The sequence below is a fragment of the Pseudonaja textilis genome, chromosome Z (assembly GCF_049901715.1).
Source record: "Pseudonaja textilis isolate UNSWEBS1 chromosome Z, rPseTex1.2, whole genome shotgun sequence".
NCBI lineage: Eukaryota > Metazoa > Chordata > Lepidosauria > Squamata > Elapidae > Pseudonaja > Pseudonaja textilis.
The window spans coordinates 125897847-125915304 of NC_142008.1; the positions used below are offsets into that span (position 1 = coordinate 125897847).

The 17458-nt window shown below is 47.2% G+C and overlaps 1 protein-coding gene and 1 pseudogene across 2 annotated transcripts; one reads left to right on the forward strand and one right to left on the reverse strand.

Annotated features, from left to right (window-relative positions):
- Positions 1–98: 98 nt before the first annotated feature.
- Positions 99–4744, reverse strand: LOC113451816 (uncharacterized). The gene is made up of 5 exons (XM_087917302.1): positions 4611–4744; positions 4189–4240; positions 3404–3487; positions 1804–1905; positions 99–532 (listed from the first exon to the last, which is right to left on the reverse strand). Exons 1-5 carry the CDS (start codon positions 4683–4685, stop codon positions 99–101), a joined length of 747 nt encoding a protein of 248 aa, XP_087773428.1. The 5' UTR covers positions 4686–4744.
- A 4815-nt stretch (positions 4745–9559) lies between these two features.
- Positions 9560–15577, forward strand: LOC113451820 (diamine acetyltransferase 1-like; annotated as a pseudogene). Its single transcript, XR_015740100.1, has 6 exons — positions 9560–9702; positions 11164–11218; positions 12401–12486; positions 13690–13791; positions 13962–14002; positions 15162–15577. The product of XR_015740100.1 is annotated as a diamine acetyltransferase 1-like (transcript).
- Positions 15578–17458: the final 1881 nt, after the last annotated feature.

The window sequence follows — 17458 nt, forward strand, 5'->3', positions numbered from 1 at the left end:
CCCCCCCAAACCACCAAAAAACGCCACCCCCCCCATCCATCCTCCTTACCCAAGCCTCCATGGAGGCCAAAAAAAAAAGGCCTCAAACGTGCTGAAAATTAGCAGGAGGCGCAGTGCAGGGAAGGGGGCATGGAGGGTGCGGCGGCGTGTGCATTGCCTTCTGGGTGCCAGCCTACGACTAACGCCCGGCCTGCGAGCGTGTCCGGCAAGCGCACACGCAAGTTTTGACCCAGGAGCCCAATTGCTACTTTGAAGACTTGTGGACTTCGACTCCCAGAATTCCCCAACCCAGATGGCAGGCTGAAGGATCCTGGGAGTTGAAGTCCGCAGGTCTTAAAGGGGACTCCCACCTTTAACAACTCCAGTTTTGTGGAGCCAAGCGATGGAAGCTTGCAAGACACCCCCCGCCCTCCATTTCCCAGAGAAATGTCCCCTCCCCCACTTGGGACAGTCTTCCGTTTTTGGCAAGCGGGGAGCCACAGTTGTGTTACCTTCGCAATCTCCCTCAACAGCTTCTGCCCGACTCCTTTCCCTGTACGGAGGAATAAAAACACAAACACAAACGCACATCTCAACCACCCGAGTCTCCACACTTACCTGGAATCCAAAATGGGCCGTGTGGAGACTCCAGCGAGGGGAGGGGCAGGGTGGGTGGGGCAAGCCGGGGGTGGGATTTGCCGTTTCACCGCACTGATTATAAAATTAGCAACCGGTTCACCTCAACCATTGCGAACCGGTAGCAGCCGATTTCCCCCCACCGTCCCTCCGCCATCATTTATATCAGGGTTGCCAACTTTTTGGACCTTAGGGACCACCAAACCCATCGCTTTAAATCTGGTAGAGCGGAGACCCTGGGAAAATCCCACCCTCATAAAAAGTCTGCAGGAAAATCCACCCCCCCGGTTTTCCGACCGACTGATCGTTCTTGATTTGGGATCACGGGATACCATCTCCAGCTCCGTTCTCAGCAGGAGAGAGAGAGAGAGAGAGAGGAGAGACTTTTGGCTGCCTGCAAGGAAAACAGCAGAAACCGCAGAATTCTTTCTTTCTCTCCCCCAAACTCCGCCAGAAATGAGTCTTGGTGAGACTTGTTGTGCCGGCGCAGCCTCTTGGAGCAGGAGGCCTTGCAGGGTCCCAAAGACTCATTTCTGGGGCGAGTGGGGCAAGTTCCCCCCCCTCCCTCCTTTCCCCCCCCTCACTCCCTTGTGTTCCCGCGTAGCCTGGATTAATTGCTTTGGGGGGGAGGCATTTCTCTGTGGACCACCCAAATTTCCTTGTGGACTACCAGTGGTCCCCATCCCACCAGCTGGCAACCACTGGCTTATATGGCCGCTTTCCACATCCCGCAGTTCAGGGACTGTATTTTGCGTTTTTCAGCCAAATGGCAGCTTAGCAAACAACGGGCTCGTTTAACAATGGCAGGGCTCGCATAATGGCCACAGCGTTTGCTTAACCTCCAGCGTAAACAACACTGGGTCCCTCGCCCATTTCACGGCCGTTTGATCTCCTCGAAACGTGACAATTTTTGGGAGTGGGGGGTCAGCCTTACGACCGTTGCAGCGTCCCTGGGGTCACGCTTAGCGACATACTCGTAAAAATGGGGGCAAAACTCGCTTAATGACGGCCTCGCTTAGCCACAGGTTGGTAGTCAGCTGTAGGGCAGCTTTTCCAATGCCTGCACACCTGTGTCGATGCGCGCATGCACCCATTTATTATTATTATTATTATTTTTTAAACGATAATTCCTCGCCCGTTTGGCCCGGCTCCTGCCCCGCCCCTCATCACCCCAAGCGAGCAACGCACCCCGAAATTCTGGCATGACGTACAGGTCTTCGGTGTAGACGTTCCTGCCTTTCCAGGTGCTGTAGGTAAAATAATAGAGGCCGTAACCGACGACGGTATGGCCTGGAGGGAAGAGAGAGAAAGAAAGAAAGAAAAAGGAAATAAATTGAATTTGTTTGGAAGCGGGAATTTTGGAAGTTCCCACGACTCCCAATGGCCAAATTCTGGCACCTTCAGCCATTTCTGGACCCCAAAATCCAAGCACACCTCTTTTGGTCCGCTCCACCCGCTAAGACCTTGCTCCAAACTGCCCTACTTCCAAGCAGCGCCTGTCCATGAACAGACTAACAGGAGTTGGAAGGGGCCTCAGAGGTCATCCAGTCCAACCCCCCCAGCTCAAGCAGGAGACCCGGTACCAGTCCAGAATAATGGCTGTCTGAATTGCTTCTTAAAAGATATACCTGTCTTACTGGGTCATCTGGTTCTGTTTGTGTATGGAGCACTTTAAGATATATGAACTTCAACTCCCAGAATCCCCCAATTTAAGGCGGATGGAACTTCAACTCCCAGAATCCCCCAATTTAAGGCGGATGGAAGTTCAACTCCCAGAATCCCCCAATTTGAGGTGGACGGACTTTAACTCCCAGAATCCCCCAATTCAAGGCGGATGGAACTTCAACTCCCAGAATCCCCCAATTCAAGGCGGACGGAACTTCAACTCCCAGAATCCCCCAATTTAAGGCGGATGGAGCTTCAACTCCCAGAATCCCCAATTTAAGGGGGACGGAACTTCAACTCCCAGAATCCCCACCAAGGCGGACGGAGCTCAACTCCCAGAATCCCCAATTTAAGGCGGATGGAGCTTCAACTCCCAGAATCCCCAATTCAAGGCGGATGGAGCTTCAACTCCCAGAATCCCCAATTCAAGGCGGATGGAGCTTCAACTCCCAGAATCCCCCAATTTAAGGCGGACGAACTTCAACTCCCAGAATCCCCAATTTAAGGCGGATGGAGCTTCAACTCCCAGAATCCCCAATTTAAGGCGGACGGAACTTCAACTCCCAGAATCCCCCAATTTAAGGCGGATGGAGCTTCAACTCCCAGAATCCCCCCAATTTAAGGCGGATGGAGCTTCAACTCCCAGAATCCCCCAATTTAAGGCGGGTGGAGCTTCAACTCCCAGAATCCCCAATTCAAGGCGGATGGAACTTCAACTCCCAGAATCCCCAATTTAAGGCGGGTGGAACTTCAACTCCCAGAATCCCTCAATTTAAGGCGGGTGGAACTTCAACTCCCAGAATCCCCCAATTCAAGGCGGATGGAACTTCAACTCCCAGAATCCCCAATTCAAGGCGGATGGAACTTCAACTCCCAGAATCCCCAATTTAAGGCGGGTGGAACTTCAACTCCCAGAATCCCCCAATTCAAGGCGGATGGAACTTCAACTCCCAGAATCCCCCAATTCAAGGCGGATGGAACTCAGGGAATTCCCCAACCAGCACTTTAAGAACCATAGACTTGTGGGAGTTGAAGTCCACTCATCTTAAGGTTATTCAGGTTAATAAACACCGGTTCACCTACCCTACCCTGCCACCCAGATATTAACGGGACCCCTCCTCACCCTCTTTGCTCCGGCATTCAGGGGGCAGCTCAGCCACCACACACTTGTAGAAGGGGTCCTGGCCAAAGCCATCTTCCCGCAGCCCTGCGCAAGCCAAGTGGGAGAGAAATTACATTTAAAAGAGGAAGGGGGGAACCCCCCCATAAGGACAACTGCCCCCCCCAGGCCCCTCCAGGGATGCAAATCTTCCGAAAGAAAAAAAAATGAAAAATAAAATAAAACCAGGCTCTATTTATTGACCCTTTCAGTATAACAAGAGTGGTAGAAGGGTCCCTAGAGGTCTTCTAGCCCAACCCGCCCCGTTCAAGCAGGAAATCATCTCCTTGGGACAGGCAGTCCTTGACTTACGCCCCCAAATTTATGCTGACTCAGTGGGACACAGGTTCGGTGAGATTTGACTCCCTCGTACGATCTTCTTGGCCGCTGTTGTTAAGCGAACCGTCCAGAGCGAATTATCCCAGTGGTTCAGCGAAGCGGGATTCGCTCATTGGAAAGTTGCCAAAAAGGTTGATCCGTGGGTTCCCCCACCCACCCACCCCTGGGGCGGGGGGGAATGACACGTCATAAATACGAGTCGGTCGCCAACGGTGCGAATCTCGATCCAGCGGTGCGTTAAGGGTGTGGGGAAATGGTCTCCTTGTTTCAGCCGGTTCGCAGCGGTGTTGGAGAACCGGTTGCAAACTTGCCGAGTGGTTTGGTGGAACCAACGGTCACTAAATGAGTCGTCGTAAGTCAAGGACCACCTGTCATTTGCACCTGGGGGAGCGGGGACCCCTTGGCCTCACCTTCATCCGTGATGGCCACTTGCAGGGAGAGCTTTTCAAATGCTGCCAATTCCTGGGAGGGGGGCAACAAATAAGAGAGAAAAGACCCACATCAGGGGCTCTGCAGACTGGGCTGACCCATTAGGGTGGGGGGGCAAGGTCTTGGAAAACTCCCCTTTAAAGCCCCTTCCCCTTTTGCAAACTCCCCTTTAAAAGCCCCTCCCCTCTTGCAAAACTCCTTTAAAAGCCCCCTCCTCTTGCAAAACTCCCTTTAAGAGCCCCCTCCCTCTTGCAAAACTCCTTAAAAGCCCTCCCTCTTGCAAACTCCCCTTTAAAAGCCCCCCTCCCTCTTGCAAAACTCCCCCTCCCTTTAAAAGCCCCCTCCCCGCTCGCTTGCAATAGCTCGCCCCTTCCCTTTGGAGCTCCCCCCTCCCCGCGCCCACCCGGATCATGCGCCCCACTTCCGCGCAATCCTCGGGTCTGGCCGGCCGGACGGTGGTGGCGGCGGCGAAGTCCATGGCTGCAGCGGTCACTTCCCAACTCCTCCACCCCCCCCACCCCCCGAGGACTACATCTCCCAGCAAGCCCTGGGCGCGGATGGTGGGGGGGGGGAGAGAGAGAGAGAAAGAGAGAGAAGGAGGAGGAGCGGTCCTAATGCGGGTTGGCTTCGGTTTAATAGGCACCCAGACGGAGGCTGGTGGGAGGGTCAGGTCAATTCTTGCATGGGGGTTTGGAGCCCAGCAGCCGGGAAGACTTCAACTCCCAGAAGCCCCCAGTCAGCTGGGGAATTCTGGGAGTCAGAGTCCCGCCTGTGGCCGGCTGGGGGATTCTGGGAGTCGGAGTCCCAACTGCATCCAGATGGAAGATTCTGAATCTTGTTTTGTCTGTTATTGTTTTGCTTTATATCTTTTATTTAGTTAATGACTTTATTCTATTTATCTTATGGATTAATTTATTATTTTGTGATATTTATTATTTATTGCTATTATATTTAAAGCTTTCATGTTACTGTTTTTTTATTTCTTTATTTCTCCCGCCTTTTATTCATTCAGTGACTTTCTCATATTTATAAATACACTACTAAACACACTACTAACACGGGCAGCATCCTCCCAATGCGCTTTTATCTTTCTTGGTGACTTCAATCTACCTCATATTGACTGGACCCAAAATGAATGTACAACTGAACCCATACACGCAACCTTCTACAATGCTGTTACAAATCTGGGGCTGGAACAACTAGTAACCAACAACACTAGACTAAACAACTGCCTCGATCTCATCTTCTGCAATAGTTTGAATTTAATTTACGGAATACAAACTAAAGAACCTTTTCCAGCAGTGACCACAATATGATTGACTTTTGTCTCAACATACGTCCACACAAAAACCACCACAATGACGTAATCCCCAATTATAACTTCAAAAAGGCAACTATGATCTTATAGACAACGATCTCTCATCCCTTGATTGGCAATCTCTATTCACTGATGCAATACTGTTGAAGACTCATTACAACATATTTTTACTTGAAGTCAAAAGAGTCATCAAAACAAAAAAAAAAAACAGATTACCCATAACAATAAGGGGAAGCTTCAATCCAAAAAGAGATCACTAGCGGAAAAACAAATCTGGTCACATTGCCAATTTCAAAAAGCCCGATACAAAAATTTATGCCACCAGATAAAGACCGAATGCACCAATTATCACATTAAACAAGAGGAAAACCTTCTTCGCACCAATTCCACCCGTGCTTTTTACAATTTTGTAAACAACTAACTAAAAGACTCAAGGTCCATCCCATTTTGATAGGACCCTAATGGTAAAGACTGCAATTTACTGACACCATTAAAGCCAACCTCTTTAATACATTCTTTTAGCCTCAGTATTTGTAAACAGCAATGGATCATGCCCAGTATTTCCTAGCCAAGCACAGACAACTACAATGATCTATATTGATTTTACAATAGACAATGTTGAAAAAGCGCTGCGCAATCTAAAACCATCTCTATCTATTGGACCGGATGGAATATGTGCGTATTTCTTAAAACTACTATGGACCTCACCCCTTTCCTAAGAGGTCTGTAGGGGGCCTGCATAAGCGCACCAACGTGCCCACCGTCCCTGTCCTAATGTTTATTTTTTATTTTTCTCATATGTACCCATTTCATGTGTTCATAACTATGTTTGTACTTATTCCATCCTTGTCCTATTGTTTCTTTTATATTTTTCTTATATGTACCCATTTCATGTATTCATAACTATGTTTATACTTATACCTATTATCTTGTAAGCAATTGACCAATCAAACAAATAAATAAAAAATAAAAATAAATAAATTTATCTTACAGATCAATTTATCTTCAGTTTGCAATATTTGTTGTTTCTTATCACATCAAACACTTTTCTCTCAATGGTGTTGCCTAATGTTCTGTATGGTTTTTCCATTTATTAACTGGTTAAGGTTTTTTTTTAGCATTTTGTTCTCATTCTAATTTAGAGCGACTCCGATCTGTGTACAGCAAATACAGACGCATGCACGCACGCACACACACACAGAAAATAACCAATATGTGAAACATCTATTTTATTTTTTTAAAATTGTCTCTTCTTCCTTCCGGAATCGCAGCCATTTTTTTACTTCCAAGGCGAGTTTCGCTTCCTTGCAAAACCTCTTTGGCTTCTCAGTGCTTTGATTCCAGAGAATGAAATAGAGTTGTCGTGGCAGGTTGTGGGTTTTGTGTGTGTGTGTATGGTTGCGTAGGTGTGTGAGAGTTGCGCACCGGGCTGTGTATGGCTGGAGGTGACACTGCCAGCGGCCTCATCATCTCCACAAGGCCCCTCTGGGCGCTGCCATATCTGATGAAACCACAACTTTTGTGCGTGTGAAAAAGTTGTGTGTGTGTGTGTGTGTGTGTCTTGGACTCCAACTCCCATCGTTCCCAGGCCTGGCCTCAAATGCCCCTGCGGTGTCACAGGTCGGCGAAGAGGGTGGCTATGACCTTTGGATGTGTGTGTGTGTGTGTGTGTGTGTTTGTGTGTATGGTTGCATAGGTGTGTGAGGGTTGTGCACCGGGCTGTGTATGGAGGCGACACTGCCAGTGGCCTCATCATCTCCATAAGGCCCTTCCGGGCGCTGCCACATCTGACGAAACCACAACTTTTGTGAGCCTGCTTCAAAGTGTGTGTGTGTGTGTGTGTGTGTGTGTGTGAGACTCCAACTCCCATTGTTCCCGGGCCTGGCCTCGAATACACCTGCTGTGTAGCAGGTCAGCGAAGAAGGTGGTTGTGACCTTGGGACGTGTGTGTGTGTGTGCGTGTGTGTCGTAGGCCCCGGTGTGGTTGTGTGGGGATTGTGTGTCATGCGTGTATGCGTGCCAGCAGGAGTGAGAACGAGAACGAGTGATGCAAGAGTGTTGCGAAGAAGCTTAAACATTAGTGAAGCGGCCAACCGAGAAGGACACTGTGTGCTCATCCGGCTCATCCGCCAGTTGAAAAAAATGTGCGGCTTGGTCACGAGTTCGAGATCCCAATAAATTAACCCCCCCCACCAATCCCTTCTTTTAGGGGATGAGCCCCTTCGTCGGGCGACCTTCAAACAAGGGAGCATCGGATGAGTCAAGGGAGGGCTGTTGTTGGTCAGCTTGACCTTGGTAGAGCCTCCACTTTCAGGAGCAGTCTACCTCTTATGTCAGCCGTTGGGGAGGGGGTGGGATTTTTTCCTCTCCTTTTCTCACTGGTGTGTCTCATCTGGTGGGTTCTTCCGTCTCCAGATGTTTCTGGCTTCTTCCAAATCTCTTAAAAGCTGCCCAGGGTGTTTATATCTTTAATAAATAAATTGAATTTTGAGAAGGCCAGTCGTTTGCTGAGATTGGGGGTGGGGTTGGGGCCATAACAAATGGAAAAGAGAGGGAGGAAGGAAAGGAAAGGAGGGAGGGAGGGAGAAAGAAAGGGAAAGGAAAGAAAAAGGAGGGAGGGGAAGGAAGAAAAAGAGAAAGGGAGGAAAGGAAGGAAAAAGGAAAGGAAGAGAAAGGAAAAAAGGAGGGAAAGAAAGGGACAAGGAAGGGAAGAAAGAAGAGAAGAAAGGAACAGGACAGAGGAAGGAAGAAAAGAGAAGGAAGATTTAAAAAAGGGGAGAAAGGAAGGGTTTGGAGGTAGGAAATAAGAAAGAGAGAGAAGAAAGAAAAAGGGACAGAGGAAGGAAGGAAAGAGAAAGAAAAAGGAAGGAAAGAAAGGGATAGAGGAAGGAGGGAGGAAGAGAAAGAAAAGAAAAAAAGGGACAGAGGAAGGAAGGAAAGAAGGAAGAGAAAGAAAAAAAGAAGGAAGGGACAGGGAGGAAGGGAGGAAGAGAAAGGAAAGAAGAAAAAAGAAAGAAAAAAGGGACAGAGGAAGGAAGGAAAGAGAAGGAAGAGAAAGAAAAAAGGAAAAAAAGAAAGGGACAAGAAAGAAGAGAAAGGAAAGAAGGAAGAAGAAAGAAAAAAGGAAAGAAAGAAGAGAAAGGAAAGAAAGAAGAGAAAAAGAAAGAAAGAAAAGGGACAGGAAGGGGAGGAAAGAGAAAAAAAAGAGAAAGAAAAAGGAAAGGAAAAGAAAGGGACAGAGGGAAGGAGGGAGGAAGAGAAAGAAAAGAAAAAAAGAAAAAGGGACAGAGGAAGGAAGGAAATAAGGAAGAGAAAGAAAAAAGAAAGAAAAAGGACAGAGGAAGGAAGGAAAGAGAAGGAAGAGAAAGAAAAAAGGAAAAAAGAAAGGGACAAGAAAGAAGAGAAAGGAAAGAAGGAAGAGAAAGAAAAAAGGAAAGAAAGAAGAGAAAGGAAAGAAAGAAGAAAAAGAAAGAAAGAAAAAGGGACAGGAAGGGAGGAAAGAGAAAAAAAGAGAAAGAAAAAAGGAAAGGAAAAGAAAGGGACAGAGGGAGGGAGAGAAAAGGAGGAAAGAGAAGAGAAAGGAAAAAGGAAGGAAGGAAGGAAGGGACAGATGAAAGGGGAAAGAGAAGGAAGAGAAAGGAAAGAAAGGAAAGAAAGAAGCAAAAAGGGACAGAGGAAGGGAGGAAAGAGGAAGAAGGAAGGAAAGAAAAAGAGAAAAAGAGGGACAGGAAGGAAGGAAAGAAGGTAAAAAAGAAAGGAACGCAGGAATGGAGAAAGGAACCAAGGAAAAGGAAGGAAGAGGGAAAAAAAGAAAGAGAGAAAAAAACTGCTTTCTTTTCCGATTGTGGTTTTAATGCTTTTAATCTTAATTTTTTAAAAATTTAATTTTCATTTTCTATCCGCCCCCTCCCCCGTTGCTGCCTTCCCCTCCTGCCTCCCCCTCCTCCCCTCCTCCCCCAGAGGAGCAGCCAGGGTGGGATCTTGCCAACTGGGTCAAGCCAAGGCGTGTGTGTGTGGGGGGGGTTAGCCCCTCTCCTGCCCTTAAAGCGGGTGAGCCGAGCCCAGAGGGCAGGCAGAGAAGGAAGGAAGGAGGAACCGAGCAGGACCGGGAACCATGAGCTTTGTGGTCCGCCCATGCGCCCCCAGGGACCTGAAGGACATTATGCGCCTGGTCAAGGTGAGGCCGGATGGGGGCTGAGCCGGCCGCTTGCCCGTGAGGGGGAAGAAGTAAGGCTGGTAGATCGATTAAGTGGGTAGGAAAAAAAGAAAAGAAAACCAGGGTTGGAAGGGACCTCTGGAGGTCCTCTAGTCCAGCCCCACTCCCCCCCACACACACACGCACACTCGGGCAGGAAACCCGACAGAACTAAGGGGGATCCAATCTCTTCTTCAAAAGAGATTCTTTCTCTTCTCTTTCCTCCTTTTTTCTCCCTCCTTCTGTCCCTTTCCTTTTTCCTTTCTCTTTTTTTCTCTTTCCTCCCTTCCTGTCCCTTTTTCTTTCTTTCTTTTTCTTCTTTCTTTCCTTTCTCTTCTTTCTCAAAACGTCCAAGGCTGGGAAAATTCCCGTCGGAATTGCAAGAGGGGGAAGAGAAGGAATGTTACACAGCCTGGAATAAAATGGTGTGAGAGAGAGAGAAAGAGAGATAGAAAGAAGGAGGGGAGAGAGAAAGGGAGAGAGAAAGGGAGAAGGGGAGAGGGGAGAGGGGATAGAGAGGGAGAGGGAGGGAGGGGGGAGCAGGAGAGAGGGGAAGGGAGAGAGGAGAGGAAGCGGGAAAGAGGGGAGAGAGGGGGAGAGGAGAGAGGGAGAGAGAGAGAGGGAGAGAGAGGGAGAGGGAATGGGAGGGAGGGAGAAGGCAAGAGGGGAGAGGGAGAAGGAGAGAGAGATGAAGGGGAGGAGGGAGAGAGGGGAGGGAGAGAGAGAAGGGAGGGCGGAGGAAGAGGGAGAGAGGGGGGAGGGAGAGGGAGGGAGAGGGGGAGAGAGAGAGATGTGTATGTATATAGTTAGTGGAAACTGGGAAAGTTGATGACACAACCCTGGAAATATTGTATTTGTGTTGTTTTTAACCGTGTAAAACTTAATAAACATTTATTTTACTTTAAAAAGAACAAAGAAAAAAAAACACACCTTCCAAGCCTTGGAGCTTCTCCCACGTCCAGTGGCAAGCAGTTCCACAGGCTTTATTGTTCCCCTCGGGGGTCAGGGAAACGGCTTCAGAGTTCTCCATTGCTTCACTCCCGGTCCTCGTCTTGCGCCCAACGTGGGGCCCGGGGCCTCTTCCCTTGGCTTTGCTGCTCAGCTGGGGAGGTTGTCGGTCCCGGGACGCTACGAGTCGGCGTCCGAATTTTGCAGCGGTTCCCTAGTTTGAAGACAGGTCGTAAGTCTGGGTTCCCCCCCCCGCCCCCAGTGTCCTTTCAACAATGGTCACTAAACAAACTATCGTAAGGCGAGGACTCCCTGTATTCTTGAACACCCTTCATTTACGGCAATTGGAGAGGAAACTTGGATCTCTTAAGAGCCAAAAAAATCACTTCTGTGATTTTTCCTCGTAGCGACTCACAACCCCCCTCCTCGAGATCTGACAGCCCGTCATAAATCCGGGACGTTTCTTTTTTTTTTTCTTTTCTCGTCTCTCCACAGGACATTGCCATCATTTACGACATCCCTCTGGAAAGCCTTTCCACCAACGTCCAAGGTATGAGATAAGGAAGACAAAGGGTTTCTGCACATGTGCAAAATTCATCTTTACTCGTCCACTTCGACTCCCAATTTGTTAGAAATGGTGTCCAGCTTGGGTGGGGGTGGGTGGGGTTGGACTAGATGATCTACAAGGTCTCTTCCAACTCTGTTAATTCTTTATCCAGAATTCCCCATTCAACCATGCCCTCTCCCATTCCCTAGGATGGAGAGATTGCAGAGGAAGGGATTACAAGAGAGTAAGCAGGCAGAGAGAAAGGTGAATGAAAAGAACATTAAAATGTGGATTAAAAGAACATTAAAGATGTGGACTAAAAGAACATTAAAATGTGGATTAAAAGAACATTAAAATGTGGATTAAAACATTTTTAAAATGTGGATTAAAAAAATTAAAAATGTGGATTAAGAACATTAAAAAGTGAATTAAAAGAACATTTTAAAAATGTGAATGAAAAGAACATTAAAAAGTGAATTAAAAGAACATTTTAAAAATGTGGATTAAAAAAATTCTAAAAATATGGATTAAAACAACATTAAAAATGTGGATTAAAAGAACATTAAAAAGTGAATTAAAAGAACATTTTAAAACATGAATTAAAAAGAACATTAAAATGTGAATTAAAAACATTTTAAAATGTGAATTAAAAGAACATTAAAAATGTGAATGAAAAAAACATTTTAAAAATATGGATTAAAAGAACATTTTTAAAATGTGGATTAAAAGAACATTAAAAATGTGGATTAAGAACATTAAAAGTGAATTAAAAGAACATTTTAAAAACATGGATTAAAAGAACATTCTAAAAATATGGATTAAAACAACATTAAAAATGTGAATTAAAAAAACATTTTAAAACGTGGATTAAAAGAACATTTTAAAAATGTGAATGAAAAGAACATTAAAAAGTGGATTAAAAGAACATTAAAAATGTGTATTAAAAGAACATTAAAAACGTGAATTAAAAAGAACATTTTAAAAATGTGAATTAAACCACCCCAAAATAACAAATTTCATTGCAAACACAACTCGGTGATGTCAAAAGGCCGGAGGAGAGGAAGGGGGCAAACGGTCCCCCCCAAATCTCTGCCCCCCGCCCATAGCTCTGCCTTTTCCAGCTGGCAAAAGTCGGCCTTTCCCCCTCCCCCAAAAAGACCCTTTTCCTTCCCCTCTTTTCTCCAGAGCTGGAAAAAGCCGGATTCGGGCCCCGTCCAAAATTTGAGTGTTTCGTGGCTGAGATCCCCCGGAGCGCCGGAAGAACCCCGAAGGTCTGTGAAGTGAACCCCGACGGAGCCTCCTCTCGTTGGGGAGGGGGGCTGACAGGGCCAGGGGGAGAGGGGAGGACTGGAGGGGGCCTTGGGGGAAAGGGGGAAAAGTCGGGGGCCATGGCTGCCTGACTCAGCTGCCCCTTGGCCCTCTTTGGGGGGGTTTGATGACCCGGGGGGATTTCCACCCCTGGCGCTCTTGGGCAGAGGAGCAGGGAGGGGCACAAGCCAGAGGATGGAAAGGGGTCCCTCAACTGAATCCCCTCCATCCCTCCTTCTCTTCCTTCCTTCCTTTTCCTTCCTTCCTTCCTTCCTTCCTTCCTTCCTTCCTTCCTTCCTTCCCTTTTCTTCCTTCCTTTTCTCTCCTTCCTTCTCTTCCTTCCTTTCCTTCCTTTCTTTTTCATCTTTCTCCTCCCCTCCTTCCCTCTCTCCCTCTTTTCTTTCTGTCTTTTTTCTTTTTCTTTCTTTTTTCCTCTCTTTCTCCTTTTCCCTTTGTTTCTTTCCTTCCATTTTCATCTTTTCTCTCCCTCCCTCCCTCCTTCCCTTTCTTTTTCTTTTTCTTCCTTTCTCCTTCTTTCCTGTCCTTCCTTCCGTTATCATCTTTCCCCTTCTGTCTTTCTTTTTCTTTCTTTCTTTCTTTCTTTCTTTCTTTCTTTCTTTCTTTCTTTCTTTCTTTCTTTCTTTCTTTCTTTCTCCTTCTTTCCATCTTTTTTCCTGTCCTTCCTTCCTTCCTTCCTTCCTTCCTCTCTTTCTTTCTTCTTTCTTTCTCACTTCCCCTTCTTTCCATCTTTCATTCTTTCCTTCCTTCCTTCTTTTCTTCCTCCTCCTCCCTCCCTTTCTTCTTTCTTTCTTTCTTTCTTTCTTTCTTTCTTTTTATTTATTTATTTTCCTCTCTTTCTTTCTTGCTGTCTTTTTTTCTTTCTTTCTTTCTTTCTTCTTTCATTCTCACTTTCCCTTTCTTTCCATCTTTCATTCTTTCCTTCCATCCTTTTCTTCCTCCCTCCCTTCCTTTCCTCTTTCTTTTTCTTCCTTCATTCTTTTCTTTCTTCCTCTTTCTTTCTTTCTTTCTTTCTTTCTTTCTTTCTTTCTTTCTCCTTCTTTCCTCCTTTCTTTCTTTCCATCTTTCTTTCCTTCCTTCCTTCCTTCCTTCCTTCCTTCCTTCCTTCCTTCCTTCCTTCCTTCCTTCCTTCCTTCCTCTCCCTACAGGTCACAGCCTGGCGGGATATGTCCTATCCTCCTACACCTACAGCAGCTGGAAAGGAAGGAATCTCTACATAGACAATTTTTACGTCATGCCAGAATTCAGAGGTGAGGCTGCAAAACCACCCCTGGTCGGCTGAGCTCCCCTTCCCTGCCCAGCCGCAGCAGCAGGCCTGACCCTGGTTCGCCAAGGGAGCCACACTGGGCAGCGTTCACACGACCTCCTCATCTGAATAACTCCCAGGGTCTGAGCTCACACACAACTCTCTCCCTTCCAGGACTGCGGATTGGGAACTCCCTGTTGAAGGAGGCAGCCAAGGTGAGGCCCCGAAGGCGGGACTAGAACTCCCGCTCTCCTGGTGATTGGCCCAAAATCACCCAGCTGGCTGTCATGCCTAAGGCGGGACTAGAACTCCCGTTCTCCTGGTGATTGGCCCAAAGTCACCCAGCTGGCTTTTGTGCCTAAGGCGGGACCAGAACTCCCATTCTCCTGGTGATTGGCCCAAAGTCACCCAGCTGGCTTCGTGCCTAAGGCATGGGACTAGAACTCCCATCCTCCAGGTGATTGGCCCAAAGTCACCCAGCTGGCTTTCGTGCCTAAGGCGGGACTAGAACTCCCGTTCTCCTGGTGATTGGCCCAAAGTCACCCAGCTGGCTTTACCCGTGCCTAAGGCGGGACTAGAACTCCCATTCTCCTGGTGATTGGCCCAAAGTCACCCAGCTGGCTTTCGTGCCTAAAGGCGGGACTAGAACTCTCGCAGTCTCCTGGTGATTGGCCCAAAGTCACCCAGCTGGCTTTCGTGCCTATGGCGGGACTAGAACTCCCATTCTCCTGGTGATTGGCCCAAAGTCACCCAGCTGGCTTCGTGCCTAAGGCGGGACTAGAACTCTCAGTCTCCTGGTGATTGGCCCAAAGTCACCCAGCTGGCTTTCGTGCCTAAGGCGGTACTAGAACTCCTGTTCTCCTGGTGATTGGGCCCAAAGTCACCCAGCTGGCTTTCGGCGGTCTAAGGCGGGACTAGAACTCCCATTCTCCTGGTGATTGGCCCAAAGTCACCCAGCTGGCTTTCGTGCCTAAGGCGGGACTAGAACTCCCGTTCTCCTGGTGATTGGCCCAAAGTCACCCAGCTGGCTTCGTGCCTAAGGCGGGACTAGAACTCCCATTCTCCTGGTGATTGGCCCAAAGTCACCCAGCTGGCTTTCGTGCCTGGCGGGACTAGAACTTGCAGTCTCCTGATGATTGGCCCAAAGTCACCCAGCTGGCTTTCGTGCCTAAGGCGGGAGTAGAACTCCCAGTCTCCTGGTGATTGGCCCAAAGTCACCCAGCTGGCTTTCGTGCCTAAGGTGGGACTAGAACTCCCAGTCTCCTGGTTCTACCGCGATGTCCAAGATGGGACAAACCAAGTGGGGGTGGGGCAGGGGGTGCAGCGCTGACCCTTTGCAAATTGCTTTTTCGCCCCCCCCTCCCCATATTCCAGGCCGCCTGGCAACAAGGCTGCTCGGAGCTTCACATGCATGTTTCTTACCTGAAGCCCGAAAATATGGCTTACCTGGTGAGGCGCGGCGGCGAGAACCTCACGCTCCAAGATGGCTGGAGGCTGTTTCGCTTTTATGGAGACCGGCTCCTCAAAATGGTGGATCAGAGCAGGGCCTAGCCTCAGAGGGACGCGGCTTTGCGGGGGACTGAGCCCCAGGCCAGCCCACCCCACCCCACCGGCTAGGCTGGCTGGCATTGTGCCCCTGTCCAGGCCGAGCTGGTGTGTTCCTGAGCATGTCCAAAGTGCCTTGTGCGATTGGGAAGTGGAGGATGAGAAGCGGCTGCGAAGCATGGGTGCTGGGACTGAAAGGTCCAATAAATTAAAATAAAGTAGAATAAACTTTTGCAAAAAAGAAAGATCTTGTGGCTTTTATTTTAATCTATAACCGTGATTTCATCTTTAGTCTATAACTGTGCTTTAATCTTTAATTATAACCCTGATTTAATCTTTAATTATAACCCTGATTTAATCTTTAGTCTATAACCCTGATTTAATCTTTAATCTATAACCCTGATTTAATAACCATGGTTTCATCTAACCCTGATTTCATCTTTAGTCTATAACTGCTTTAATCTTTAATCTATAACCCTGATTTAATCTTTAGTCTATAATCCTGATTTCATCTTTAGTCTATAACCCTGATTTAATCTTTAGTCTATAACCCTGATTTCATCTTTAATCTATAATCCTGATTTAATCTTTAGTCTATAATCCTGATTTCATCTTTAGTCTATAACCCTGATTTCATCTTTAGTCTAAAACCCTTATTTAATCTTTAGTCTATAACCCTGATTTCATCTTTATAACTGTAATTTAATAACCATGGTTTCATCTAACCCTGATTTCATCTTTAATCTATAACCCTGATTTAATCTTTAGTCTATAACACTGATTTCATCTTTATAACTGTAATTTAATAACCATGGTTTCATCTAACCCTGATTTCATCTTTATTCTATAACCATGGTTTGGCATCCCCTTTTCTTTTTAATATTTAACCAGTTTCTCGAGGTGACTTTGGACTTTAGTCCCCTGATCCTGGCACCCCTCTGGTTTCCCCCCCTCCGTCACCCCCCCACCCCCACAAGTCAACTTTAGGGGTGCACCCAAGGGGGGAGGGGGAAACAGGGGGTGACAATCTGTTGGGATTGCAAAGGGCTGAGTCTTTGGTCCCCAAAATCAGGATTCCCCCCCCAAATCTTCCCTTCAGGGCAAAGGGAAATCTTCAATCAAAGACCCCACCCCAAAATCCTTCTTACCCCCTTCCCTCAACAATTCCGGCACCCTTCTTACCCTCCCCCCATACAAGAGTTTGGGGGAGAAGGCCCACAAACAGGAGGGCATTCGCCTTCCACAGCCAACTCATCAAATATTTCTACAGTTGCCCACAGAAAAGGAGCGGGGAGCAGTGCGGCAGTTTGGAAACCGAAAGCGCATTCCATCAAATAGCTTTTTCAAAGAGAGTAACTAGGGGACCGAAGTTTCTGCCAAGCAAAATTCTCTTTTTTTTTTTAATATAAAAAGTTTTTTATTTTTATAACAACAACAAAAGCAAACAAATAAAACCTTCGTTCCGTTCAACAGTGAGTCAGTTGGGTACATATCTCTTTGTGCACATAGTAACATTATCATACATATTTTACTTATATATGTTTCTAATCCTTCTCATCAGTATTTTATATTATATATGTGTGTGTGTGTGTGTTGTGGCTCCGGGCTTGGATTCAGCTCCTGTGACTGATTTGAGTTCAAGTGAGGAGGACATGGCAGAAAAATATGAGCCGGCATGGCTCAGTGATTGGACTGGTAACCAGGATGAGGAGATGGACGTGACAAAGGAAGACAGACCTGATGTATTAGAATTGTCAGGACCTTTGACCTCCTCTGGTTCCTTATCTGATCAACAGCCGGGAATGGCTGACAGGGAAGTTTTGAGAGAGTCTTCTAGTGGAGATGAGAACTTGGAAAATTTGTGGTTAAATGTAAGGAACAGAAGACGTTTGAGAAGGCAAACTCAGCTGGGACGAAGGAGGAGGGCAAGTCAGTAAATTAGCACGTTGCCTCAATGAGTATAAAAGGACACAGCTGGGCTGGTACATTTTGCCAGGAACAAAGTGACTATTTGAGTGAGGACATTACAACAAGAAGCTCTGAGACTGGAGATTTATTGCCAGGACCCAGTTTGCCGGACAGAGTAAAGATTTATGCTGTGGAATGAGATTTCTGCCAGCCGTTAT